The following is a 27,854-nucleotide window of genomic DNA, read 5'->3' as shown; positions in this document are numbered from 1 at the left end:
TTAGAAGCAAAGCTAAGTATTTTAGTAAGGACTCGAGTCGCTGCGGTAAAAGGTGTCAACAGGAAACAAAACATTCACAGTACTGGAGAGGCAACAGGGAGCGCTTCCCAACTTCCGGTCTGTCGTCGTCGTGAGTTTGAGCGTCCGAGCTTGTGTCTGTTCGACGACTTCAATTTTTTTGTCTCACGTGTTATCCTTTAACCGCGTGGTCCGCACCAAGCCGATTCACCGGACTAAGCATGGAATGTCTTGTGGGAGTCGCCTTCAAGGACTTTGCGCTGCTGGCGGCCGACAGGACGACCGCATTCAGCATCATAGTCCTTAAGCACGGTGAGTGTGCGCTTTTGCACCGCCTCATTTCCTATTGTCCATTGCCTATGGAACGAAAGCAAATGTTTCCTGGTAAACATTCGATCGTTTCCTTAGGTCCAGACCGATGTCGAATTGTTACCAAATTTTCCTATCAGCTTCGAACGTGCCGGTGTTTCCGGAACGATAGACACTGTACTACCCGCGTCGCTCATCGCGTTCGTTTATTTTCCCTTACTTGATTTGCTCCTGATTTTCCGGCTGCTTCTGGCGAATTTCAAGACCAATGCGGCTTTGGTTTTTTCCAGAAATTGCTCGGAATGCGCGACTAACTTGCGCGGGACTCGAATTTGCGTACTCGCCAGAAGCGCGATCTATCGGCTACTGGGTGCACTCGGTTCCGTCCCATGACGCTTGCGTTTTCGATCAAAAGATTGCACAACCATGGGAATGCACTCCGGTTCTTTCGTAATGGCACAGTCGAGCCTCTCAGGGAGACCACAAGTCGTGATGGTGGCGCTGTCGTCGTTTTCGACTGAGCTTCGGCGGTGGGCTGCGTGACCCTGCCACCCCTCAGAACCCAGTTTGGCTCTAGTTGTGCGCTGTGCCGTAGTTTCTTTATGTTCAGACACGATCACGTAGCGACTGGAATCGTGATGCGCTTTTAAACACAGAGTGCAGCATCCGATAAGCTGCTGACGAGTGCGCGTTGTGGACCGTTGCGCACTCTCACGGCCGACGATCTCCCTACGGGCGCAAACAAAGCCGTGCGTGCTGTTGCTGTGCCGCATGGATCACTGTTCCGTGAGCAGTCCCTCGCGGGCGACAGAACATGGCGATGTGTTGACGGAGAGAGCGGGCCCCCGTTGCTGGTGTCGTCGAACCTTCGGCCGTGACGGAGGGGAAAGCCCGCCCGGCCGCGCCGAAGACACACACAAAGGAACCATCGCCCTCCTGCAGCCGCGTGGGCCGATGCGTGCCAGGTTGACCGAGCTGCGGCGTGCCATGAGCTTCTCGGGCAGAGCCAAGGCGACAACAACAAAGCCTGCGACGGCGACGAGCGAACAAGTCGACGTCGTCCCGACCGCGAACGGCGATGTTGCGAGCGACGGCGGCGGTGACAACACTGCCGAGGTTGCCCTCATCGACAAGCGGCTGCCCCGGGAGCTGCTCCTCAAGATCTTCTCGTTTCTGGACCTCGTCTCGCTGTGCCGCTGCGCCCAAGTGTCCAAGTCATGGAACGTCCTCGCGCTCGACGGCAGCAACTGGCAGACGATCGACCTGTTCGAGTTTCAACGAGACATCGAGGGCCCCGTCGTGCAGAACATCGCGATGCGCTGCGGCGGCTTCCTCCGTCGGCTCGGGCTGCGCGGCTGCCAAAGCGTCGGCGACGCGGCGATGCAGGCGTTCGCCGCGCGCTGCCGCAACATCGAAGCCCTGTCGTTGAACGGCTGCCGACGCGTGACGGACGTCACGTGCGAGAGCGTCGGCGCCCATTGCTCGCGCCTCGTCGACCTGGACGTCGGCTCGTGCGGCCAGCTGACGGACCGCTCGCTGAGAGCCATCGCGGCCGGTTGCCGCTACCTGGAGCGCCTGGACATCTCTTGGTCACAGCAAGTGACGCCCGACGGTTTCGTCTGCATCGCGCGCGGCTGCTCCCGTTTGCGTTCCGTGATCGCCAAGGGGTGCCCGGGCCTCAACGACGCCGCGTGCCAGGCACTGGGCGAAGGCTGCCATTCGCTACGTGCCATCGGCTTCAACGAGTGCGGTGCCGTGACGGACGCTGGCGTCGTGGCGATCGCGTCGCGCTGCCCGGACCTGGCCTACGTCGGGCTCTCCAACTGCGCCCTGATCTCCGACGCCGCGCTCCTAGCGCTGGCGCAGTACTGCCGATCTCTGCGGACTCTGGAGGTGGCCGGCTGCTCGCGCCTCACCGACGTTGGCTTCCAGGCGCTGGCGCGCAGCTGCCCCGTGCTTGAGCGCATGGACCTCGAGGAGTGCATTCACATCACCGACGCCACCTTGTTGGCACTCGCGGGCTTCTGCCCGCGCCTGCAGAAGCTGAGCCTGTCGCACTGCGAGCAGCTGACCGACGAGGGCATACGGCACCTGTCCGCCGGCCTGGAGAAGCTCGTGCTCCTGGAACTCGACAACTGCCCGCTGGTCTCGGAGGCGTCGCTCGAGTACCTGTCGCGCTGCCCGGCGCTGCGCCGCGTCGACCTCTACGACTGCCAGCTGATCACGCGCGAGGCCGTGGGCAAGTTCAATGCGCGCATGCCCCAGCTCCGCATCCACACGTACTTCCCGCCGCTGCCGCCTCAGCCTCAGAGACACAACGAAGGCCACGACGCCGCTGCAGACCGTGCTGCGCAGCCGTTGCGAGGCCGATCGGGGACGCAGCCGCGTTATTGCCGCTGTTGCGTGATTCTCTGACGGGACTTCCCTCGCACGCCTCGAGGGAGATGGCATCGTTTTGTGCTTTCTTTTGTGCAACGGTTGTTGCTGTGTCACGGACCGCGCGTCTCGTTGGTCGTTTGGAAACGACCCGTAGCAAGCAGCGGTCATGTGTCTCGTTCCCGTCGCTTGCGACCACTGCTTAGTCGCTCCCCGGCGAAACGAGCAGGTCTAAGCAACTGAGCAATTAATTCAACTTGAGGAATGCCCAAGCCTGTCAGCCAACAATAGTGAGAGGTTCCAGCACGTTGACCCAAATTGCGGGTCTCGTCGACTCGTTGTGAGCTCGCCGCAGTTTGCGTATCACTGGCGCTTTCCTCCGAAGTGAAGCATGCATCTTGTCCACTGCTGCAAGACGCACCCTGAATCGATGCCTGAGTATGTGACTGCCGTATGAAAGAGCAGGACATTCCACAGTGGGGGATGGTATCTGTGCCACTAAGGTCAAATATGTGAATGCTGTGCTGTCAGCACTACCCTAGAAGCCCAGACAAGCCACCCCTCTGCTTCCACACCAATGTAGATCCAAACAGGAGATGGATTCCCCATGTTCACAATCTGCAGCACTAGTGGCTGGCGGCGTTTGCAGTTTTTTGCTTCACTTGTTTTTGCTGTGGGGATTGCTCCCTTAATGCGTATGTGCTAACCCATGGGTACGAGTAGAAAGCCCGCTGTTATCTGACAGACACCACATGTGATGAATCCTGCGTCACCTCTCACTCGTCACTTGCACGTGGCAATCAAGCTGAAGTAAAAACAGCGCTGTGGTCATTGAGGCACTTGTTTGTTAGACCTCTCAGATCACCTTCTGTAGAATGGCGGCAGTGTGGCAAAATGCCCACTCTCTGTGATGAGTGAGAAAGGAGTGTGTGGATGGAGAGATTTGTTCAAGCTTTTAGAGCTATTCAAGCAATGGGGCAGATCATTGACCCACCTATATGCGAAAAGAAGGGGTTAGAGAGGCAAGAGGCACAATTTAAACAGCGTGTTTCTTCATTTTATCCTTTCATATTTGTCCGGTGCTTGGAGTGGAGGCCCAGTACAGTTGGTTCTGCCATGTTGACTTTTGCAGTCTGAGTTATGCACCTCGAGTTGGCAGATTCTTGACAGAGACATTTGTGCTGGATGTTTGGAGGGTCCGCTGGGTTGCATGTCCCTGTTTGGCGCGCTTTCTTGTGTTTGCTGAGTCATCGTTTGCACACCTCTCCATCTTCAATTACTTGTTAGAATGCAGCTAGCGATTTACTAGCTTGAGGCTTGCTTCTTTGGATAACATGCATTTTAACCTTCTACATACAATGCAAAGAGTTGTATCTGCTGCTTGCTTTGGAGTTTGTAATTTAATTTTTTTTCCCAGTTCCTGTTGTATTGTTATTTAACGTAGGCACTCTGATTGTTACACCGATACAACGGTAGAGTAAACCATGTGCCGTGTGCTTCTATGTGTCACTGCTTAGACCAAAGCTTTTGTACAAGTCCTTGTGGCATACTGCTTATGTCAATGGCTTTCATTTATATTAGCACCTCATATGAATGCGATGTGTGTTTCACCCCGAATGGCAAGACCACAATAGCCTTGCAGGCATACTAACTAGCCTAGTGGGGTTCTTGGTGCCTTTGATTACTTGTTTTGCGTGGCATGTCTCAGGGAACTTTGTTGATTTGAGACATAACAGCGAGCATAGGGCAACATGACTTTTGAGCAGGCTGTTGTTTCAAAGCCGAAGCTTGTAGGTGAACTTTAAGTGTCCTTAATACCATGTTGCACAGTATAGTTGTATGCTACATAAATAGCGGCACTTTTATTTGATATTGTAGTTTATCGTGTCTACATATATATTTTTTTCTAATAGGTCTTTTACAAATTGAATTTGTTTCCTGTTCTTTTCAAGGGGCGCGTGTCAGCAATGCCTTTGTGCACCATGCCTTCTGTATTGCTATGCGTATTGCTTGCAAGTTAGGTAATGTTGGTGTACACACGTGTCATAATGAAGCACATCATAATGAATCGGTGATGGCACAGTGAACCATTATCGTGGTGCCGGCTGTGTTTTTCGAGAACATCCCAAGCCCTTAGGAATGCTTGGTCGGCAGTCATGTTGACTACTTTTGTTGCGACACCTCTGGTTTATTGATGGTGTAAAATGAAATCATACGTCTACTTTCTAGTTCTGTCGGCAACGTATGTGGCAGGTTCAGATGTGGCTTCTTTTTTGTAGCTGCGTCCCGTGTTCCCCTGGGTCCTTTTCTTGACCAGTCACCTTCAAGGGTGTCACTTTCAGTGTGCACAGATTGGTCAAGCTCCCATTGACCATTCTTCTTCAAGAGTATCACTTTCAATGTGCACAGATTGGCCAAACCTGCGGAAGCAGTTGTGTTGAAACGTGAGCAGGCGCACACGTCTAAGAATACCTTTTCACGCGTTGAGTTGAGAGCGCCACCTCTGCACGTTTGATTCCTCCATAAATTGACGGTGCCTTTAGAGCAGAATGTTGACCGTTTCTTTTTTTGACAGCGTGTCATTTAGCACAGCGGTCCTAGACGCTTGTGCAGTGCTCCTTTGAAAATCGACCAGTGTTTAGTCTCTGTGATCATTTTAGTGTGTTGCTGTCAACTTCCTTTTTGGAGGCTACTACTTCCATGCATCAAGTTCTATACTGCAAATGCTGAATGAGATCCGGCTGGAGGTGTCTATGTGCTCCATCACAATGCCAGCATGAGAATGAGTGGCTGCACATGAATTTCTCTAAAATTTCATCCTTGTGGCTTCCTATGTTAACCTTTTCTTTAATGCTGCTGTGTCATTGTGGTTTAGTTCACTGTCTACCATTAGCCTAAATTATCGTAATTATCTTAAGCACTCCGAATTAATGAAAGGAGTTGATTGTGAAAGGCATGAATTAATCACAGCAATAGCCATGGCGCTGTTTGCCCAAAGATACGATTTTGCCATCAAAAAAGCCTGTCGGCACACCAGGCAACTTGCCCACAGGTAACACAAGAGCCACAGGGCTATTTTTTTCTTTTTAGCAAACCTGCACCGATGCATAAAAATATCTATGTACTTCTCATAATTTTTGTGGTAGCTGGTGCAATTGCAACCTCCAGATTTTCTTGTAGTGTTTGTATAAAATGCTGTGCTTGTGTGATCCTCTATATGCTCAGCTTAGGCAAAACAGGTTATTATTGTGCTTGCTTGGCTATTTACCTAGTTCCTTATTTCACTCAGCATGCATGTTTGTGTGCATGTGAGACAGAGAAAGAAAGAGGCAGAATCCTTGTGAACTGTCGCAAGAGCATAGAAAGACTAAAACAAAATAAGGTAGTGGAACATCCTCACTGCTTGAAATGCAGCGGCGTCACTCTACGTGCATGCGTTGTAGCTTCACGCATGATCGTTTTATCTAGTGCCTGTGCGAACGGTCACGTGCCTTCACGGAGTGTCGCAAAGTCTTGTTTACATTAACGGAGGCACTCTCGAGGTTGTGAGGGAGAGCTAATCCTTTGAAGGAAGGTTGGCCGTAATTCTTAGCTTGTCGCATACCTGCATAGATTACAGTTCGTTGAGTGGCGCCAAACATTGCGGGAATATGTCTCTTGTCCGCGATTGCGGCATGGCTCTGATTAGCGGCATTTCATCAGCGTGACTCATTCGGATTCCTTTTGCCACGTTCATTCTTCTGGGTCATTGCACTCTGAGAATGGTTTGTTTTGTTGCAGCAGGCTTATACACTAATACCTTGTACGATGCCCCTTTGTGCTGAGAGTTCATTGCCTGTGTGGCTAGTAGATTGAAACTCGTGCGCATAATGAGAGACTACAAAATTTTTGTGTACAATGCTTGGTTCACACTGGAGTTCATTGATCTCGCTTGTCCATCACTCTCTCATGCTGGCCCGTGGGTGTGTAACTTTGTTTTGAGCATGCAAACAAAGGTTCCGTGATCTTTACAATATATATATATATATATATATTCAATGGAGTATGGGAGAGGCCTTTGCCCTGCAGTGGGCGTAACCAGGCTGATGATGATGATGATGATATTCAATGGTGAAGGAAAGGAAGTGTTCGAAAATCTAGGTGTCCTGTTCCCAAACATCCTTCTTCCAAAGCCCTTCTCTTCTTTTCTTTCTTTTTTCTTCTTTTGACTTCTGTTTATCACTCTCACCAGTGGTGCTCTCCAAAGTCCAAGGTTGGATAGGCTGCTGATAGTGTTATCCATGGCCAGATAGCAACAACTGCTGCGTGTGTGCTGTGGCTCCTGTTGGAGATCACTCTTGTGTAGGGCTTTCCTGTTACCCTTCACTGTTTGTGCTGGAGACTAATTTCTGTTAGCTTCCTGATGGCTTCTCTAGCGTTTCCTTTTACTATTATTATTATTATAAAACCTTGCATTGGCCTGGGTGTTCTCCATCTGTTCAGAGCCAGAAGGGTGGCTGAATGTTGGTTCGTGCATTCCCAATTGCATTCAGCGGGCCTTGTGTCCATGGTGTACACTGAATGCTGCCTTGGAATTTGTGTAACATAATATGCCTTCTGCTTACCTTCTCGTTCGTAGGACTGCCTTGCGGCATTACGCTTCACTAAATTCTTGTGTGATCTCCGGTGAGGAAGTGAAGCTTAGTAGGGTCTGATGACCAAAGTAAGCAGCTCATTCCTTCTGCGTTTACTATCGTCGTTGGCTGGTCGAGAACTCGGCAGAATGTGTCCTACAAACTGAGCGTTTCGTTTCTTCATATTTCCTCTTCCCTCATCTCGCCATCCATGCTTCTTGATCTCTTGTTGAGGTGCTTTATTTTTTTTTTGCCTGTTTGCAAGGTCAGGATGACTCCTCACCTGACCGGTTTTCAAAACTTGCTGTATTGCTGTGAATGCGACCTGGGGAGGTATTCTGTTAATGTCCACCTAGTGGACATGTTCATTTCGTCTGCTGCTGAAGTGCTGATTGGCTGTAGCACCTCGCTGCCACGGATACATAGTCCAGACCAGCCAATCATAACTTCGACAGCAGCCTGTTGCAGAATACCTCCCCTGCACTCTTTGTGCCCAGCCCGCTGGTCTTGTCTCTTTGTGTGTTGTTGTCGTGGCTGACACACTGGGGCACCTCAACTTTGCGTCTGTGCAATCAGTAAAGGTTGATTCACATGACAGATGAAATAGCTAAATCGGTTCCTGGGTGGAGTGTAATGTAGCTCACTGGCTCTTTATCGTATTGTCAGTGTGTCGGTGATCAACGACTTGCATTTCCCGGCCACCTCATTGCATTCCAGTGGGAGCACCGCTGATCCTAGGGGGTCCCAGAACCCCAAGTGGTCAAAAGTAACTTAAAAGACCTTCACCGTAATGTTCTTCATAACCCACTGCAAAGCTTCAAGACATTAAGCCAAAACACCTTTTTAGCCTCTCTCAGCGTGATTCAGTGCCATTAGCCTCACAAAATTAGGATTCAGATTTAAGCTTGAGAAACTTCATGCAAACATAGCAGCATTTCTGACAGGCTGGAAAATGTTTTCAGTGTTGGATAGTTCAAAAGCAGTGTATATTTAATTAATGTGCCTATTAGTTGTTTACTCAAGTAACTTTTATTTTGTACACATGTTCTCCCCACAGCTATAAGATTTAATTTTTCTTTATTTTTATTGGTTTTTGGGCATTGTGTGGTTAATTAGGCCACAGCATGTTTAGTTGGCAAGCTAATTGAGCTATTCAGTTCATCGTGTGAATCAACCTTGAAGGAACTACTTTGGGAGAGAGGGGGGGGGAGTGGAGTGGTAAGGGACAAAAACCAAGCCTAGCACACTTTCAGGGGAAGAGTCTGTCCTGCATTCTTGGCCTGTCGGCGACGATTCAATTGTCTCGACAGCACCGTGCTTGTCTTGCTTGTGCCTTAGAAAATGTGATGCAAGTCGGACTTTGGCAGTAGGTATTTGTGCATTGTACCCAACAGCTCAGAGCTTTGCTTGCTGTGTGGGCTGCACTCTTCTGCAGCTGTAGTTAGTGCCTTCCGGTGGTTGAGCTCATGATAGATAGAGCTTGCGGAACCTGTGTGTCCATCTGCCGTGTGCTCTAGTTGGTGGATGTCTTCTCTTCCTCATATAGTCATTGTGTGCACGTGTGTGTGTGTGTGCGTTTGTAATACCGGTGTCTACATTAACTTGGTTGGTGCTCAAAGTGGTTAATGGCTTGTGCCATTGACAAGTTTAGTGCCCAAAGGTATTTATAGGTGACAGTGCTGTGTTACTGTAGGAGATAGTGTGATGCGTAGCCGAAACCACTTAGAGGATCTTATTTCTACAGAAAGCTTTCTTCTTTCTCATTTTTTTTAAATAGAATAATTCTGAATCTTTTTCGCTCTGTGTGTTCGTACAGATTGCAGGTACAGGATGAAAATTATGGTGTGTCCTGTTTCATGTACTCCTCTATGCTGGTTGATTAGCCAGTTGTTGCTGACTGGCGAGCGAGTAATGATCTACTAATGCAGACTTCTGCTGGCGTAGAACTGCTACTGGTAGTTCATTTGCCAAGTTTTTTTATGTACGGTGAAGCTATTGTGGCAGGCTCGATGCTATCTCTGATGTTTTACACTGCATTATTATCACACTTTAAGAAAGATTTGTGTGCATCTGATTGTAGTGAAGGTAGTGTTTGAGCTCCAAAATTTCAGAACGTTTGCACTCGGATTGCCTGCCACTGCTGCATACATGCAACAGGATCGTCTAGTGTAAAACAACAATATGCTGGCTAGTGGGTTATAAGAAGATTATTCTTGCAAATGTTTATTCGACTTCAGAGTAACAAAACATTGATAGGAAAAAGCCTGCTTGAAACTCTACTTGAAATATTTTGCATCTGCCTTAATCGCAAATCTCTCAGTCACCGTCAGAGCAAAGAGTGCAATACAGACTCGTGTTGTGGCGTTTTGTCACACTTCATGTCTGGTGAGTTCGCGAAATGGGGATGTTTGCATGAACAATGCCTTAAAAAAAAGCAGCGCTGTTACGCCGGGTGAAAGCACAGCAGTGGCTACAACCTTACCACTTTTAAAAGCCCCTTTTTGGTAATTGTGAAGCTAGCTTTCCTGCGAGGCAGTTTGCCCAACTAACGGCAGCGTAGTCAATTTTGCAAACAGTAGGCCCGAGTGCTGTTTGTGGGGAAAATGAACATTGAAAAACGTAGACCCGGCTCTCGCGATGAAACCATGAGTAAGTGACAAGTCCTAGCATGTGCAGTCTTCATTTGAATGATGACCTTGGTTGGGCAAATGTACATCACACTTGCGAATTATGAGATGGGGTCTCTGCTGGGTTCTGAAAATCGCCAAAGGTGTCTCGGAGAGGCCAACCGTCTGGTTTTCAAGCTGTGGCAAATCTCTGCTTCTCGCGTCTATTCTTTGCAAATATTGATAAGCACACTTGTCACTCAAAGAAGTGCACGTGTTGAGCTCGTGGCCGTCACGCTAAAGCACCTGTGACGTGACGTGACTGGCCGTGTATTAGTTAATACCTTCACTGCATAAGCACTTGAGGTGCTTAAGAGTTCTAGCCCCTATTGAATAGTGCCACACAGATAAACATGATCACGTTGGTCATAAAGTTGGAGTTTGTGACAACTCGTTTGCCCACAATACTCTTGCACCTGTTAGTTGCTAATTGGTGTAATTATTTTATATGAATGTCATCGTACAAAGTAACAAATGAATTTACTAACAGCTTTTGGTAGCAAGCGTTACTTTGTTTAGAAGAGCATATCCTAGTGTAAACTTGGGAGCCTTTTCTACTGACACTGTCCATGCTGACCTGATCCAGTTTACAGAGCAACTTTTCCAATTAACAAAATCACAAGTGACTCTGTCGTCTGAAAGATAGTTTTTCATACTGAATTTCAGCTGTTCTTAGCTCATAAATATCTCACATTCTGGTGCAAATGGTCAACAAGCATCTGGGCCCTGTCATCAGCATCTTAAGACATAAAATGACATTTCACAGGCTGTAGACTTTTTTCGGGGGCTTGCAAAATGTTAGGATTCGAGAACGATGTGGACAGAAGGGCCATTCACCTGAGTAGAAGGGAAGGTCTACGATATGTGAAGAAACTCTTTTTGTCAGTACAAAATGTTCCACAGTGGGGCACTTTCTTCTGGTAGATATACGAGGGGGGAGAAAGATCTCTGCATGATTTCCTTCATATTTTGGTAGCTCAGCCATTGCCCACTTAATGGGCTAGCCACAGTGGGCTCATTCATTCCAGTGCAAAAGTTTCTAGTAGTAAAAAAATATTGTGTACACCAGTGGCTTACTTGTTAAGATTGCTTTTTCTTTTAATGTTTTTCTTCATATGTATTTGCTACTAATAGTTGCCCAGTTCTTCGTCTATTTGAAAAAAGAAAACAAAAGCGAACTTCTGCCGTCTGCGTCCACAACCATTGGCAGAAACATTTCGGCAGGAGCTTTGTAGTGTTGGTCTGTCACCTGAGGACCCTGTCGATGATGTGTGTGCTACTCGTTCCTTTTACCCAATGTCATTACACTGCATCAAACATAACTGCCAAGCAGTTACATTTGCTGGAAAGATGACAAGAAGAGGCAGATGCATTCATTCACCTTCCGTCATGGTGAAAACAAAATTTTTGATCTCCCAGCGCTATTTGGTAGCCTGTTGCATGTTGACAGTGTGAACATCAAAGTACGTGGCAGTCTTGTGAAACCTGTGATTAAGTGCCTTCCATGTTTTTTCTCCTGCTACTTCTGTGTTTCTTGTTTTTATTTCCCCTTGTCGTCGTTGCTACAGTCACTTTTATTGCTCTTGAAACGCACATCATCTTCCTCAACGAGAGAGGTGAGCGAGATGCGCTTTCGAACCAACCGTTGTGCTGAACAATAAAGGGCACCTATTTCTTTTCTTCGATGAGCCTCGTGCCTGTCTTTTGCTGGAGACTGTATATCACATCAAACATCGTATACACTTTAGATTGTGCAGGTCTTCAGCGCTTAATAGGTTAAATGTGAGCAGTGTGAAGGAACATCTGTTTTTCTGCTATCCTGCATAGAGTGTGTTTAATGCATTCTAGTAATTTAGACATTACTTGCATTTGTGTATTAGCGATAATGAGTTAATAATTACCAAGAATAAATAGCCCTCAATGACCCTCATGCACCACTTCAAGAAAAATATGGATGTCATTTGCACTGCAAAAGAAAAAAAAAAGGATTTCACAAGTTGCATCCACAACCTCAAATTAAATGGTGCAGTGGGTACCTATCTATGCACCTATCAGTACTGAACAGGTCTTGGATCCAGCTCATATGCACAAGTTGTGATGGAAACGAGTTCCTATGCAGATGTGAAGTTTCACTGCGTAGCTCTGAAGCACACACAGAAAACATGATCACACCCGTACGGGATAATGTGCGAGTGTGATACGGTTGTGATGTACAGGTGTGCAGGTGGGGATAATAAAGCTATGCAGCTCAACATCACATCCGTGATCAAGAAACAATTAAGCCTGTGTGCAGTGTTAAAATTTTGAGTTCTGTTAACTGCCTCTGAGGAATTGGATTTCCGTGTCATAGCATTGTGCTAGTGATCATCATAATCAAACATGTTGAGCACAGGTGAAGCCTCACTAAGAAAACAGAAGCACTTCATTGTTGTCTGTCCAGATTTTTGGTTAAGTGGCACACCGACATTAAATATTTACTTTGGAGAGCACGTACAGATGGGAAGCAGGCCTAGTCTTTTTTTTTCCACACATTTCATGAGATTGATATCTATGGCCATATTTTACAACATTCCTTTGTGTCCGTTTTATGTTATTTGTCATTGTCCTGCACGAAGCCGAGACCTCGGTGTCACCAGGATTATTAGCCATTCGATGGGCCGGATGGCAAAATAAACTGGCGGAAAGAATACTTGCAAAATATAACCCCTGGACAACACTAACTAGCAACAAAAGCAAGCTGCAGACACTGCTATGCCTTCATGCTTGAGTTTCCCTCATGCAGCTTATGCAACGATATTGCAGCAAATTGTCTTCTCTGCCATTTGCTTTCCAAAACAGTTGGTGACTGCGAAAGCGTCAAGCGCTTGTGTCAGCGCTGATTCAGCGCCAGCAACATGCTTCATAAAGGCTGCCTGAAATGCAGCTGTCTGTCAGAGGGAAGGGAAAAGGGGAGAAAAAAAAAAATGTCGTACCTCGGGACTGCTAACAGGTGTGGGATGATTGCTGTGGTCACGTGCTGGACGATACGCGTAGGCATACTGCGCTAAACTATTCTCCGGCAAACTGTTAAAGACGTTTTTGTTGTTGTTTTTCAACTGGGTTTTGCTTCCTTTTCCTGGCAATCTTGGATGAGTAGCTTGTGGGTCTATATTCTGTTTTTACCACGTGCTTGTGCCATCGCTTGAAAGACTTGAATGTTGGGATGGGGACAAAAATTAGGAACGGTTTAGTGGCAAATGAAGAACAGCTCTGTGCAGCTTCCTTTCCACAAGTCACACCATTCTTTGCGCATTCTACTTAATAATAAAAGGCATTTTATTGCTTTTAAGTAGATTTCTGCTTATAGATTCCTTTGCTGTGGCCATTCTAGCTGAATTCTTCTGAATGTAATATGGAAGGATATTTGCAGATAAGCGAAAAATTCCAGACTGTTATTAACATGTTCATTTTTTGGTCTCATTTGCACATCAATGTTAGGCAATATCCGTGAGTAAATGAGTGTTCGAAACTAGCTGCACAGACATGCCGATTGCATGCACACATGAGGAGCATGAATAGTTTTACCAATCTTACAGGCAGCAATTAAGGAAAAAAGTATTTAATCTAAACTGTACGCAGCATTTCTTGTTTTTTAAGCAAAGAGGATAGCAGCATAAAAAGGCCAGACTACCATATTTATGTTGATATAAAAAGGTCTTTAAAGTAGAAAAGGGTGCGTGAATTCAAAACAAATAAAACATTGAAAATATTAAGCTGTGATCTTCAGGTAAACAAATTTGAAAATTATTTTTCAGGTTATTTTGAACTTCGTAAAGTGCTAGGTGGGCCACATAAATTGATTTCCATTTCCACACACATTTACACACTTTAGAGTGTTATTTTTGGAGACAATTACAGCCATCATCAATTTTGCATCTGTTTTCTTGCACTGACACGACATCTTGACTTGTCAATTTCTTTTTCTTGTATGTTTGAAATGAAGATCCAAGCCCTTTAAATCATTGAACTAATACCAGAACGTATCGGAGCACTCATAATAGTTTCCTATAATGCTTGTTTCTCTGTACCAATTTCTGATTATTAGTTTAAATCATGTACACCACCCCTCCCCCCTTAAATTATATTCCATACGAATTTGCAAAATACACCAACGGCTAGGCTTATTCCATGAAAAAAATATATTTTGCAGAAGCTTTTTCAGCAATAAAGAGGCCGATCCCTGGAAGCAAGCTCCACCCCAAGCTACCTGTTGCTTCATTTGGAGCTGTACTCCGTTCCATACATAGCAGTCAACGCTGTGGAAACTATACGAGAAGTTCGGTCAAGAAAAGTTATCACTCCGCGCATTCCATCTATGCTTCGCTGGGTGTTCTGGTCATGCTTTGCTGCGCACCGACAGTGCTCCTTGCGGCCGGTTGCAAATAAAAAACCCGAAAACAACAACAAAAATACAAATGATCTAAAACAACGCTTTAGCAGCCGTATAACATGGTGTGTTTGTTTCTAAGGATTAAAACTTGTTTCATTCAGTACTGAGCCTGTATAAAAATCAGTTGCGCACAGCAGCAGTAAAGAAACATTGAACTGCATCCAGTTGCTAACGAAGCCACCGCAAGAAGTCTCACTAGCGTCCACAGCGTTGAATGCTATTTATGGAATGAATTATAGTGCAGACAGTCCTCATTGTATGTGAAACGAGTTGTACTCTGCATTTTCTCCACATCACCCGTGCAATACCACTGCAACCTGGGATCCTGCATTGCTCTATCTCCTCTAACCACTTTCAAAAGAAAAAGTCACGAGTGAAGCGTCTCTCTTGTCCTGTGCTCCGGCTCTAATCCAACAAATGACGCTCACTACCTGTCATTCAGTGTTGGCTGAAGACATTTAGCCAGAAACTCCGCCGAGGAGGACACTGCAAAATTGATTTCTGTAGGGCATCACACAGATGTGAGACAGAAAAATGCCGTTGTCCTTGAGGTGCCTTTCTCTTTTTTACATAGTTAATATAATTGAATTTCGACAAGATGGTATGTTAACACTACAAGGATTGCTATTATCAAAGGACATGACTGTTTGCTTCTGATGAATGCTTCTGCTCTGACATTACAGAGTTAGATATCGCCAAGCATCAATATGGCTCTTTTGCTGTTTGCCAGTAATCGCATTCACCTGGTTATCACTCTTGTCATGTTGCATGATGGTATAGTGTGCTGTTTGTGTTGAGAATAAATGTCTCTTGCTGACAGTAGGTCAACTTGAGTCAAAATCTAGCATTCCGCTCAATTCAGTATTTTATTGGCATGCTGCTTTAATGGAGATTAAACGAATGGCTGGGCCAATCGCGTAAGGTAAAATAGAATGCACATTTCGAACAGTGATCTAGCCAGTCATTTGAGGCAAAACTGAATACCAACTGAATGCATGTTTCGAACAACAGTCTAGCCAATCACATAAGCTGAAACTGAGCGCAAACTGAATGTGCATTTCGAACAGCAATATCCGATTGCGCCCCTGGTTTGAAGTTTCATGAACAAAAGGCTAACTTTCAGAAGTTTTGTGCCATAGATTGATGAGTTGGCAAGTAACGAAGAGGAAAGAACGAGTCAGTGAATTTATGTGCTCTTTGTATAAATACTTGTGCCATTCCCAACTAGGCACTTAAATCATTTATCTGCTGCAGTGCTTCTTTTCTCTACATGTGTACAACTTCCCTATGGCACTTAAGCACTTAAGGTCAATCGGAGCTTGGTTTAAGTAACTAATTGCATGATTAAGTAAACGTCGAAAAAGAATTTTAGCAAGGAGCAACGAGACCGTAAAATCTGCTTAAAAGATTTCAACAGTGCCAGTTGTTGCATACCTTGCTGGTAGCTTACAGGAATACTCGCAAAAAATTTTTGCCTTGCTTTTATCTTATTAAATAGCTACCGGCCCAATAATTACACTATGGAACCTTAATTCCTTGGAAACACAGAGGATAATCAAGTCCGTTGCACTTTATTGTGATCAATTAAAAATACAGTAGAACCTCGTTCATACGTTTTTGGAAAAAAAAAATGAAACTCGAGAAGAAACATACTAACCGAGAGAACGTGCGATCCAAAGTAACTTTAAAAAATTTACAAACTCGTCTAATGCTGACATCTACGTAATGCGAAGCGTCGCACCAATCGTTGCTGCCCGAGATGCGTTTTGTTGTTTTACAATTGCGGGGTGTCTTAAGAGGGAAACCGAAACGAAATCGAGCTAGTGGCCGATGGTGGATGCCGCCGCCAAAACGTGATGCCCACATCATGCCAACTGGATTATCGCCTACTAAAAGCGTGCAGTATGCTACCAATTCCACTACGCGCCACGTGCTCCGAGACCTGATAGTGAAGATGCTTATCGCAATAAGTTTGGCGGCAGTAGCTGTGAATGGGGGCGTGCGACAACCCGGGCAGAAATTGGCTGGTACCGGAATAAATGTGCGTGCGCTTGGAGTTTTTTTATGTTTACATGGGATCTTACGGCCGAAAAACATACGATCACAGTCTGCAGCAGGGAACAGCGGCATGTTTCGGTTAGTGTCCATTAAAAGCGTATGCTTCCGATGGCACCACATGCTGTGAAACAGATAGGCGAAGATGTTTGTGATAACGTGCAACTGTCGCCTCTATTTTCGGTACATAATGAGTCTCCATTTTCACATCCGAAGCTGCGCTGGGCTTGATACACGTTTTGAACGAGTCTATGAAGGAGACGTAATGAATTATTGGTGGCGCTCTCAAGGAACTTAGACTTCATACCAAAATTATGGTGTTGAGAGCTGAAAAAAGAAAGTGAGACACAATATGTTTGTGTCAGCACTACTATAAAGTATAATGGGAATGGTGGGATGCTTTCAAGAAACTAGATAACAGTTCAGCCATATTTGTATGAGGACATTAATAATGCTGTTGTCGAAATGTAAGACGAGGATCTTTGGTACATCTGGTGCTTAAGTGAAAGCAGTATGTCTACAAGAGCTGCAGTGTTCTTTGTATTGCTCATGGCTCTTGGTAATGGAGTTAGTCTTAAAAAAATTTAGACGCTGAATCTTCGCCTTTGAGAATGGAACACAATAGCGTTAAAAGATGTTTGACTGCTTCTTGCACTTCCTCGCAATGGCAGCTTATGTAACCGTGATGTTTAGCGGGAAACGCTGGTGGCGAATGCTATACACAAAGGCGAGCTTCCTGGTAGCCTCTTGCTTGGGCCATGATGGATGGATGGATGGACGGACGGACGGACGGACGGATGGATGTTATGACGGGGCGGTGGGTTGCGCCACCAAGCTCTTGCTATTATACTGCCTAATGCCCTACCTTAGTTAAGAAGAAAATGCGATGCGGCAGAGGCGAGTGCCATCTGGAGGTGTTGCAAGGAACTGGGTGTGCCACTTTATGGCCTTTGAGATTTGCATGCGTGAATCTGAGGCCATGGTCACTCTATGATTGGTAGAAAGTCTGGAAAAGGGGTTTGTTTTGAGTTTCTGCCTAATGGAATTATAATTTCTCGTATATTCAAATTGCAATCCGACGCTAGCATGTATGTTGGTTGTATGTAACTCGTACTTTAAAATTTTTCTGACATTTTATCTTGAGAAATTCAATTAGTTCAGTAACTTCCTAGCGCTACATGGAGGGCCTGCAGCTGGGTATGTGTGGTTCGAAATGATTTTTGCTGAAACGACAGTTGACGCTGGAGGCAGGGCGCAGATGCTGGATTTTCTGTGACATGGGGCCCTTAACGCTATCGCCTTACAACTGTTGTTTGAAGCAGAAATGGTTCACCATGCCTTTGAGGCTGTGAACTGACACTCACGAACCATCACTTCTTGTTGCAGATGAAGAAAAGATTCACAAACTGAGCAACAAGTTGCTCATGGCTGTCTGCGGGGAGGCTGGTGACACGGTCCAGTTTGCCGAGTTCATTGCCAAAAACATCCAGCTTTTCAAAATGCGCAATGGTAAGTTGGGCCTCTGTTCATTTAACTTCATTTGTCTTTTTTCTCTGTTTATGTATACATGTTTCCCTCTATTATCTTGCAGTGTGAACTAACATGTAATACTTTTGAATAGCGAAGGCATACGCTGCCATTTTTGGCGTTTTTCTCTGTGCTTCATGAGCTGTGTTCTTGTTGGGTCGCCATTAGTTGATGGCAATCTAACATCGTAGAGGGTAATGAGTGAGGAAAAGGAAAGTACAGAGTGGGAAGGGAAGCGCATGCACAGAGCACAAAGGAAAGAAGTAAGGAGGGCAAGCACCGTGGCTGTGATTTTTTATTGATACCTTTTGTGATGCTGTCATTTTTCGTGCTTTTTGCACTTTGTCAGGGGTCAGAGTAACGTTCTGCCTGTATTATTAGTGGGCCCAACCACTCATGAATAGTGGATTGTAAGTGTGACATAGAACTGTGCAGAAGGCGTTGCTACACGATCACGGCTTAGGCTACATTCTGTCCACATAAGAAACGCAGCAGCGCAGTGAGAAAACTATGGCTTACTTTGGCATTTGTCTTCGATCGTTTCTGCAAGAATTCTTTCTGGCCAATTTTTGCATTGTTTATTATCAACCCGATCCCCTTTAGTATTTCTGTAACGTAAACATAAACAGACAGGTAAACTGGAATGTGAAATTCCCTGCAATCACCAGCATGTAGTGTTGCTAGCGCTTGCCGTTGTCCACATCCTGCAAGAAATGTAGCATTATGCATTCAGTGTATCTAGTTTTGTTGTTGTTGCTGCTGCTGGTTGTCTAGACAGGTGTTGGATTGCATTGAGGAAGGAGGAAAATCTATGTTGTGCGTCATCATCCGATCAGTATTTCTGGGAAACAGAGTGGTGTTAGGAGGACAGGGACAGGTGCACTGGACGATAACGAGCAACGCTGACAGGCCAACCATCTATCCTAAACTGTACTGCCTCATTCTGAAAGTTGTGTGACGTGGATTTCTTTGTTCCATCATATGCTGAATCTAGGCTCAGCTCTGACTGCAGACAGGTTGGCAGGCTTGATTGTCTGCTGGAAGTCGGGTATTTGAAATGGACTCTAAAAGAGCAACGCTAAACCACTTCAGGATAGTAAAGTATCTGTAAAAAAAAAAAGAACTTTTTAATCTGATGGGAAACGGGAGACTGCCATTGTAGAACATGAAGGCCAAGCCTTCTTGTCTTTAATTTTCACTGTGCCAGTATGTCGTGTTGATGTGATGGATTTCGAAGCATTTTCTTGTATGTACAATATGTTTTTGCATAAAATGTTCAAAATGTTGTCATGTTAATTGCTAGGTCTCTTTATAATGAAGTGTAATCCTTGCTTACTGTCTAGCCATTACTCGCTCTCCAGCAAGCACTTAAAGTTCACCACGTCGTGAAGAGCTAGGGTGGAAACTTTAAGGAGGCATTGCCACATGTTGCTTGTTCTTGTGATTACGTGGCTCACTAAGCCTTTTTGTGCAGTTAGTTGCTGTTTTGTTGTTATACAAGTGTAGTTTACCAGTACAGCTTTACTAATATTCCCCTTTTTTTGTTCCTATTGTCCCTAATATTTGAGGCCAGTATTGTGGACATCACAGAGCATTCAGTACATTGTTAAGGTATTAAGATTCTGCAGAAAGCAGTACGAGCAAAAACAGAATTGTTTCATTTCTTTCTTTCTCTTTTATGCCAGTTTGCATTTTGATCAGGAATGCCCATCATCTAGTCTAATCTTCTGAGATCTTTTCAAAGTGTCCTATGCCATCGGACTGTACTATGGCAGGCAATTGTTATCAGTATTCTCTTCGATGTATGGCGTTATGAAAGCATTCAAGCACTCCTCTGTGCTATTACAATCCCATGGCAGATAACTGGTATTGGAATTTGCCCACCTGTGCACGTCATATCTCAGTTTATCTAAATTGTGTTTGCCAAAGTCAAATGTTTCATCAGCTCTTAGTATATAAAAGCACTAGTTTGAATGGAAGTAGGAAGTGAGTGAGGTTTTGAATTAGCTAATCATGATGGCCGTCTTTTTTTTTTTTAATTGTTGAAACATGCAGCATTACTGACAGGCACCTGGCGGGATTGATACCTAATCTCAGTTTGTGTAGCTTTAACATAATGCAATTGTGTTGAACTTCCTCGTCCACGTCATCTTGTCATTGTTTTTAATTTGGTGGGCATGGTGACACTGCAGCACTTTTTTTTTTCTTTCTTTCTCTCAATGAGTCAGCACAGATTCTGGTCTGAGTGAGTCATGGTGCATGCTCAATCTGAAATGACCTCACCTTTCCTTTCTGCTCATGCAGCTGTTTGGCTAACACTCCTGTAAATTTTCTCACATTTCTCTTGTTGTATTCATGCAACCCTATGACCATCCAGCACATCTGGCTATTTCCCCATAATTTGAGAGAAATTTGAACATGCTGCTGTTAGAACTTTGCTATAAGTTTGTTATGACTCGGCTTGTGGCATGCTCTCAAGACAGCCTTGACTCATCTTCAATGAATGTCATGGCTGAGTTACAGAGTGACAAAGGAAAAGCCAAAGGTACCTCTACAAAATTTAGTACTTGCTGTGAAGAGAAAAAAGAAATGCAACAAAAAATACCAGCATGTTCTTTTTATACTCACTGGAGAAGCCGTCTATAGGTGCTAATGTGGGTATGTACATACTGTTCACATATTTAGGGTAATCAAGTATTGACACTGTGGCTCGTCAGTTTGTTCTGTAGTCGTAACTTCACAAGTTTAGAAGAACAGGTCATTCACTATGGTTTAAGGGGCTCTGCAACACCTTTCTCTGACTTAGCTACTTCATTGCTTGTTCTCTTGTCAGCTCTCTTTTTTCGTCGGGAGCACATTTCTCTATGTTCGCAGCTGCATGCCTGAAGCCTGCACATCTGTCAAGCAGTTGCAAACCTTGATTAATCATAAGCAACTGTGCTTGATCTTGTAAAGCTGTAGTTGGGGTCAATTGGATCTGCCGATCACTCTTTGTGCAGTGTAATTATCCAATCCTGTCTTGAAGTTGTTGTTAGTATAGTGCAGAACATGTTTATCCGAAACAGTGTACATTTTTCTTTGCTGATCGGCTGGTGAATGTTCTCCACTGAGTCATTTAACCAAACCCACTTGTCGTGCTTGCTGTTGTGATGAGTAATGTAGGTCGTACAAGGAATGTGGCTGGAGCTAAGGACAGCAATTGCATGCTGTTCCTTGTTCGACTACTGTTGGTCAGTTCAAGCCTCTGTCTTCCTGTGTACTTCTGTTATATTCAGTGACAGCATGGCAGCCATCACGTTGCTATCAGGAGCTTAGGATATTGTGAAGAACTGAGGTGCAGAAAAAGTGCAATCTGTTGTTCGCGAGCCTTTTTAAGCTGGCCCGACCTGGCTTTACTTCTGCAGGTTACGAGCTCTCCCCATCCGCAGCAGCCTGCTTCACTCGGCGAAACCTTGCGGACTACCTCAGGAGCAGGGTGAGTGCCTCATTTTCTCGAATGTAGGCACCCCCAGAACCTGAGCATCACTCCTGTTCGTGGAATATTGTGAGAGAGGGAAATGGAAAGGCAGGAAGGTCAACCAGGATTCGCCTGATTTGCTACCCTACACTAGGGTAGGGGGAAGTGGAAAGGAAAGGCACGCATGCAATTTTGTTCACCGCAAGATCGAAAGGCAGTTCCAGAGCTCAAAGGCCTTTAAAAACTACATAGTGCACAGGCCATACTCTGCACATAAGTGTGAGCACTGCCCTTGCTTCTGAACATGGGTTCTTAGTGTTTGAGCTGATGAGGTTGTGAGGTCTCATAGACTAAGTAATTTGGCCATCACAGTACATTCTCGGTTGAGCTGAAGGTCAGTGTAGAAATGCAAAGATGTTCAATGGTAATGTGCTGTACTTGGGCTGTATCGATCTATATGCACTCCATTTTATACTGGGCAAGCAATGCTGCATAAGCTGTGCAAGTAACGCGACCTTGGGAATGTATCGCTCCACGTGTTTCCTAGAGAACTGGCTTTTGATCTGCGAAGTCTTTTAGTACCTACAAGCTTCTTGCAGCTGTGCCTCATTATAATCAGCTCACATCTCACAAAAATGCCCTTGTAATGTCAGATTCCTTTATGCATTTGTTACATGCCGACACTGGCTATAAACAGATTTACTTTCTTATATTCAATGATTAGTTGTTGTACCTATATTCATTACATGGAGCTTCAACTGTAACGTAACTATAGCATATGGAATCAATTTTACCTCAATGTATTTTTTTATTATTTTATTTTATTTTTTTTGTATGCCTTGAGCCTACAGTATGCATGTATTATGTTTTTCTCGCGAAGTCAGGTGGTGTGCTGTAGAAGCTGTGCAGTGAGTGCAATCGTACAGATGTTCTACTCCTGTGGTTAATAGGTTCATATCTGCTGTCTTCTATGTGGCACTGACTTTGTATTTTGTGACTGTAATATAACAAGTAACTGGTAAGCAAAATTACTCTGCACATTCCTACACCTGCCAGGATTGATCAGTGGCTTTGACACTGTGCTGCTCAGCTCGAGGTCATAGGTTTGATCCCAGCTGCGGTTGTTGCACTTTGATGGGGATGAAATGCAAAAACGCTTGCATACCTAAATTTAGGTGCCCGTTAAAGGAACCCCAGGCGGTCGCACTTAATTTGTAGTCCCCCCACTACAAGACGTCGCATAATTAGATTGTGGTTTTGACGCATAAGACTGCCCAGAGTTCAGTTAATTGGGAAAAAAATTTAGCACATTCCTATTTCTTTTTGTCATGTAGCCCACACTATTTTTTGGATGCAAATGTGGGTAGTGTGAAAAGTTGCTCTAAGCTCCACAGCATCTCGAGTTGTGCATGAAACATTATAGGCAGTAGTATAGAGAAGCGTGTCGAGAAACATTAGACTGCGCAGCAGCATTCATCATCACCTTCGTATACCGCCTTCATCTTCCTATCCTGTCGTTCCCACAAACCCCTTCCTCAATGTGGAGTAGCAGGAAAGAGGCTCTTCACTCAGGCCGACCTCTCCACCCTTCTCTCACTAAAGCTTTTTTTTCTCTATCCCTGTGCCGAGTCTTCTCGTGCCTCATCACAACATGTCTGCACTTACTTGCAGCTTGTGTAACTCGATCCGTAAGTAAGTTGACTTTGTTCTATCGTTGCATGACCTAAACACGTGACGCTGCAGACCCCATACTCCGTCAATGTTCTCCTGGCTGGCCACGATGATGCTGAGGGTGCCGAGCTCTACTACCTTGACTACCTGGCGACCATGGCGAAGGTGCCGTTTGCGGCACATGGCTACGGGGCCTTCTTTCTCATGTCTGTACTTGACAGGTACTACAGGGAAGGTAGGTGGATCAGACGCCCTTGATAACACGGTCGCTAATAAAATAAATGCGTAATTGCGCAGCACCTAAGCGATATCAGAAAAAGAAGGGACGAAAATGCATGGTCTTAACGGGATTTATTTAGACAGTCACAGCCGTGTAAAACCCAATAGCAGTCCAACTGCAGCAAATTTCAATTTAGCTGAATCGGCTCTAAATGAGTGTTATATATTATTGAAGCAATCTTGGCAAAGCTGCAGGGCTGGTTATTGTCCTGCTTTCTTATTACCAGATTTTAAATAGCACCTAAGCAGACGACGCATGCATGCACCTGGGTGTTAGCGGGTATGATGCAAGTTCCGGCACATCGCCTCCGAGATTTTTCAGTGCGCTGTGGACAGTGGCTAAATCTTGGGGGTTCATCTCGAGAATCTGCTCTTGTTCTCAAAGTCCTAGGTCTTGCATCACTTCAGGCAAGCAATAAACGGTGGCTTTTTCTTATTATGTTATCAAAAATATTAATTTTTGATAGATTTTTGTGACATATCTACATGTATTTCAAAATTAAAATTTTGCGTAGAAGCTGCGCTCTATCAGCACCATGTGAAACTAGGGTTTCTGCACGTTCTAAAATTTTGTTGCGGTTGGCCTTGAAATAAATGCACTATCATTTACATGGCTGAATCTATAGGCCTTGAAATAAATGCACTATCATTCATGTGGCTGAATCTATAGGTAAGCGATAACCCAATGGCATGTCCAGCTGGTCTAAATCAAGTGCTCGAAACACGTTCACCTAGTTTATTCAGAGCACTGCGCTCTAGCTCAAAGTGCTTGGAGGTGCGGCCACCTTCGAGCTGGGAGTGCGATTGAGATAACAAAATATTCATCGCCTGGTGACTTCAATTGCTCTGGCAGCAGCTGAATGCTCAACTAGGACATGCTTTCTCTGGCTCAAATATTGAGAGGGCTCTGTATTGCTCCAGACCCAATTGGAGCGGGGTAAGAACCATCTGAATCTACAGCACTATAGAAAATGCAGGGGCAAATTAACCACTTTCTAACTGAAAAAGAATTTCTAATAAATTCACCAGCCAACAACGTTTGCTAATTTCAATGATGCCATGGCAGAGGTGAACTTCTTTCCATATCTCATCTTTTGAGAACTATGTTGGAGCATGGAGGCACAGAGCATGGTTGTAGTGTGATTTTATGTGCAAAGCTTGTACTGAATTCATAGGTTGTCATCAATTACAGATCACCTGCCATGGTGGCATAGTGACTTTGGTGTTATGCTGCTAATCCTAAGAGCAGGGGTTCGAATCCTGGCTACAGTAGCTGCATTTTGATGGGAGCGGAATGCAAAAACGCCTTTGTACTTTGCATTAGGTGCACATTAAAAGAACCCCAGATGGTCAAAATTTATATGGAGTCTCCCATTACAGCGTGCCTCATAATAATACTATTGTAATGAGCAGCTGTAATGGTAACATGCACTGAGACAAGTGCAAAATATTCCTCTAGTGTTTTTTGTGTGAAACTCCATGGCTTGAGTAACCTCGTGCAAACCATGTATTAAAATGGCATTTTCCACCGCAGAGACGTGGAGGACATTTGTTTTCAGAGTTGTTGCTTTCCAAAGGCATTCTGTGCGTATTCATGCTTACTGTAGACCATCTTGCTGTTTAAAAACGGAGACCCTGGAAAGCTTGTTTTGCTTACAGAAATAGCCTGCTGGCAAAAAGACAATGAAGATTCACCTAAGTGCACCAGAACAAAAGTCATGAGATTTTATTACACTTTTTCTCTGCAGTTATTCACAATTTTACTAACAAATTTCGTCATAAGTTACACGAAAAGGCATGTTTCACATTACTGTTGCAGTCTACAACCGTTTCTTTGGACAAGCTTGATAACTCAGATGCCTTTATGGCACCTCTGTGTACCTCTAGAGCCTGTAGATAGGGATGTCTGAAATTTTGAACTCTGAAACCCTTTGCTGTCCAATTTTCCTGATTTTTTGCTGTGATCACAGTTCCAAAACAGCATTTAGAGCTGCTGCCACTGCCATTTTGATGACCTTACCGCCTCAAACCCTTACACGCCGATTCGCTGGCAAATGTAGCCGCCACAGCAGCAGCACTAGGCCTAGCTGCTTTGATATTAGCTGTCGAACTCTCTGCTCTCCGGTGCCGTGTTTTTCATTGAAGAAATTGCCGCTGTCAGCGAAGGTGCAGACTTTGTCATCTTCGCCAATGGCTTCAAAGTGTGGAAAGCAAGGCAAGGATCAAGCATTACATAATGCCAGTTCCGAAGAGTCGGCTTTGCTGCGGTGCAGCAATGTTACCCACTCAAGCTTAGGCAGTGTATTGCAGTGAGGCTTGCCAAGAGTGGAAAGGGGCCACTGTTACGGGACACAGTATTTATTTCTTAATTATGCATGCGTGCACCTGCCATCTCCTGTCACAGCACAAGCATTAATTAGCCTGATAAGTGTAACGGCACATCTTCAGAGGTATTTCAGGCATGTTTGTGGCAATTTGGGCCATTGGGAACAATAAAAGGCGTGCATTCATTTCTTTTCTTTTTTCGGACCGCCTAAATTTTTTTTGTTTTCGCCGTCTAGAAAATCGGATGTTGACTGTATTTGAATACGTGGAAATGTCCTGTACATTGAACCACAAATCGAAAATTTGTATGGGCTTTTTTTTTTTCTGGCATAGTAGCCTGATCGTACGTGCGACTGCAAGTTCCTTGGCTTGCAGGCTCACTGCTGCCACGGCATTTTGAAAACTACCTGCGCACGAACAGGACCGATAACAAGGCCAGTCGGTAATGGTTTCATATAACAGCAGTAGGTGCATCACAAATAAGGAGTACCTGTCCCATTTTCTTATTTGTCCTCGTTTGTGTTGCACTGCTGTAGTTACAATGAATCATTATACACAGTATACTTTGCATGTACTGCCACTTCAAAGCACTGGAAAGTGAGTTTGCTACAGTACTACTGTTTGCTTGGAATACAGTACTACTGTTTGCTTCGAATCGCGTTGCTATACATGCTTCCATGGCACAGATAAGACATTTTCAACTCTTGACATTCTTGCAGTCATGAAGGTCATGCCTGGAGAGAATTATGGGAAACTAAATCGCGAAGAGAAATATGGTGTGTCCCCTTTCTACTGGCAACTGTAGAGCACCCTAAATATTTAAATACTTGTTTCCATGAACTACTAGTTGCGGTGCCCAGGAGGTGTATGGGCAATGGAATCGTGGAACACAGGCTTGCTTCGTTCCTGCAAGAGCATTTATTGTGATCGCAATTATACGGACACTTAAGGTCACCATTGGCACATCCTGCACAAGGAGGGTTAAGAGGTCTTCAGAAACGCGAGTGAAGCACAGTCCATCCGGCTGCAAACAGGAGGAAGCCATGCAGAGGCACCGTCGTGCTGCACTCAATTGGGTCTGCAGCAGAGCTAGAACAGTGGTCTGCCTTCAGCTGGTGCCATCAGTGTTGTGTGGACACACACTAGCTGTCCTGAGCCATTGTGTGCATACCACACCCTGGTGTACACACTTGTCTGAGTAGAATGGGCACCAAATCTGAGGGCATCAGTCTCACCTTGCGCACCATTGAGGTGCGACGCCTACAGCACCACTTGCCAGCATTGTGAGACGCCTGGCAGATGCCAGGGTGCTGTTTCTGCCATGTAGTGGTACTTTTTACGCAAGCTTTGTTGTGCTTAGGTGCTGCCCCTGCATGTTGTTAGAATACTGTCGGAGGAGCTTGAGTGCAACGCTAAACCTTGCTGTCACTTTACGTGCTTCACATTTAGAGCGAAATTGCCATTTTTATTTATCATGGTGTCGCGATAGTGTCAGTGATACCAGGTCTGGCAGTTCGAGACAGAAACATTGGAGACAAATTATAAGCATTTCCCAACCTCCATACCTGCAGAGTGTCATGCTTTTATGTGCCAGGAACATGTGGTCGAGCTTTTTCAGTGGCAGGCAACTACAATGGACTCACTCCAACTAGCCTATTCAAAAATATGTGTGCACTGCTCATTTAACATCAGGTGCACTTCGCACAGTGCTGTGCACTGCATAGTGGCAACAAGCCACAACTTCAGCTTACGTACAAGGGATTTTCCTGCTGTGCTGTCACCTGCTGAATTTTTTTTTTGTCAAGAATGCTCCCGAACGCTTGGAAACCGTGGCACAGATGCTGTGACTTAAAGGGTTGCTCAAAGAGGTGGCACTGGTTTCTCTTTGCAGACATGAGCGAGGACGAGGCGATCGGTATGCTGAAGAAGTGTGTTGGTGAGGTTCAGAAACGTTTTCTTGTCAACCTCCCTGCCTTCCGAGTGCAGATTGTGGACAAGAATGGCATCAGGAACAAGGAAGACATTTCCATCTTGCCTAATCCTGCCTGATCTGCTTAAGAAAACCTGCTAGGTCTTTTTTTTTTCCTCTTGCTCTTGCAGCATGTAATAAAGTCTATGCTGACCACATT

At 45.1% G+C, this 27,854-nt stretch overlaps 2 protein-coding genes across 2 annotated transcripts; both read left to right on the top strand.

Moving 5' to 3' along the window:
• The first annotated feature begins 95 nt into the window (after nucleotides 1-95).
• Nucleotides 96-27,854, top strand: LOC142557234 (proteasome subunit beta type-2-like). The gene is made up of 5 exons (XM_075668937.1): nucleotides 96-330; nucleotides 17,853-17,975; nucleotides 21,398-21,468; nucleotides 23,194-23,356; nucleotides 27,617-27,854. Exons 1-5 carry the CDS (start codon nucleotides 240-242, stop codon nucleotides 27,772-27,774), a joined length of 606 nt encoding a protein of 201 aa, XP_075525052.1. The 5' UTR covers nucleotides 96-239; the 3' UTR covers nucleotides 27,775-27,854.
• On the top strand, nucleotides 339-11,667 carry LOC142557231 (uncharacterized). The gene has a single exon (XM_075668935.1). It carries the CDS (start codon nucleotides 1,099-1,101, stop codon nucleotides 2,740-2,742), a length of 1,644 nt encoding a protein of 547 aa, XP_075525050.1. The 5' UTR covers nucleotides 339-1,098; the 3' UTR covers nucleotides 2,743-11,667.

The sequence above is a fragment of the Dermacentor variabilis genome, chromosome 9, assembly GCF_050947875.1.
Source record: "Dermacentor variabilis isolate Ectoservices chromosome 9, ASM5094787v1, whole genome shotgun sequence".
NCBI classification, from domain to species: Eukaryota; Metazoa; Arthropoda; class Arachnida; order Ixodida; family Ixodidae; genus Dermacentor; species Dermacentor variabilis.
The sequence above is the reverse complement of the archived record's forward strand: the minus strand, read 5'-3'. Positions and strand labels throughout refer to the sequence as shown.

What these genes read in the sequence shown, in the direction of transcription:
- LOC142557234 (XM_075668937.1), top strand. Translation starts at nt 240, where the DNA reads ATGGAATGTCTTGTGGGAGTCGCCTTCAAGGACTTTGCGCTGCTGGCG. An exon ending in GCTTTTCAAAATGCGCAATG is followed by an intron (nt 17,976 to 21,397) that starts GTAAGTTGGGCC and finishes TTACTTCTGCAG; the next exon opens with GTTACGAGCTCTCCCCATCC. An exon ending in CGGACTACCTCAGGAGCAGG is followed by an intron (nt 21,469 to 23,193) that starts GTGAGTGCCTCA and finishes GTGACGCTGCAG; the next exon opens with ACCCCATACTCCGTCAATGT.
- LOC142557231 (XM_075668935.1), top strand. Translation starts at nt 1,099, where the DNA reads ATGGATCACTGTTCCGTGAGCAGTCCCTCGCGGGCGACAGAACATGGC.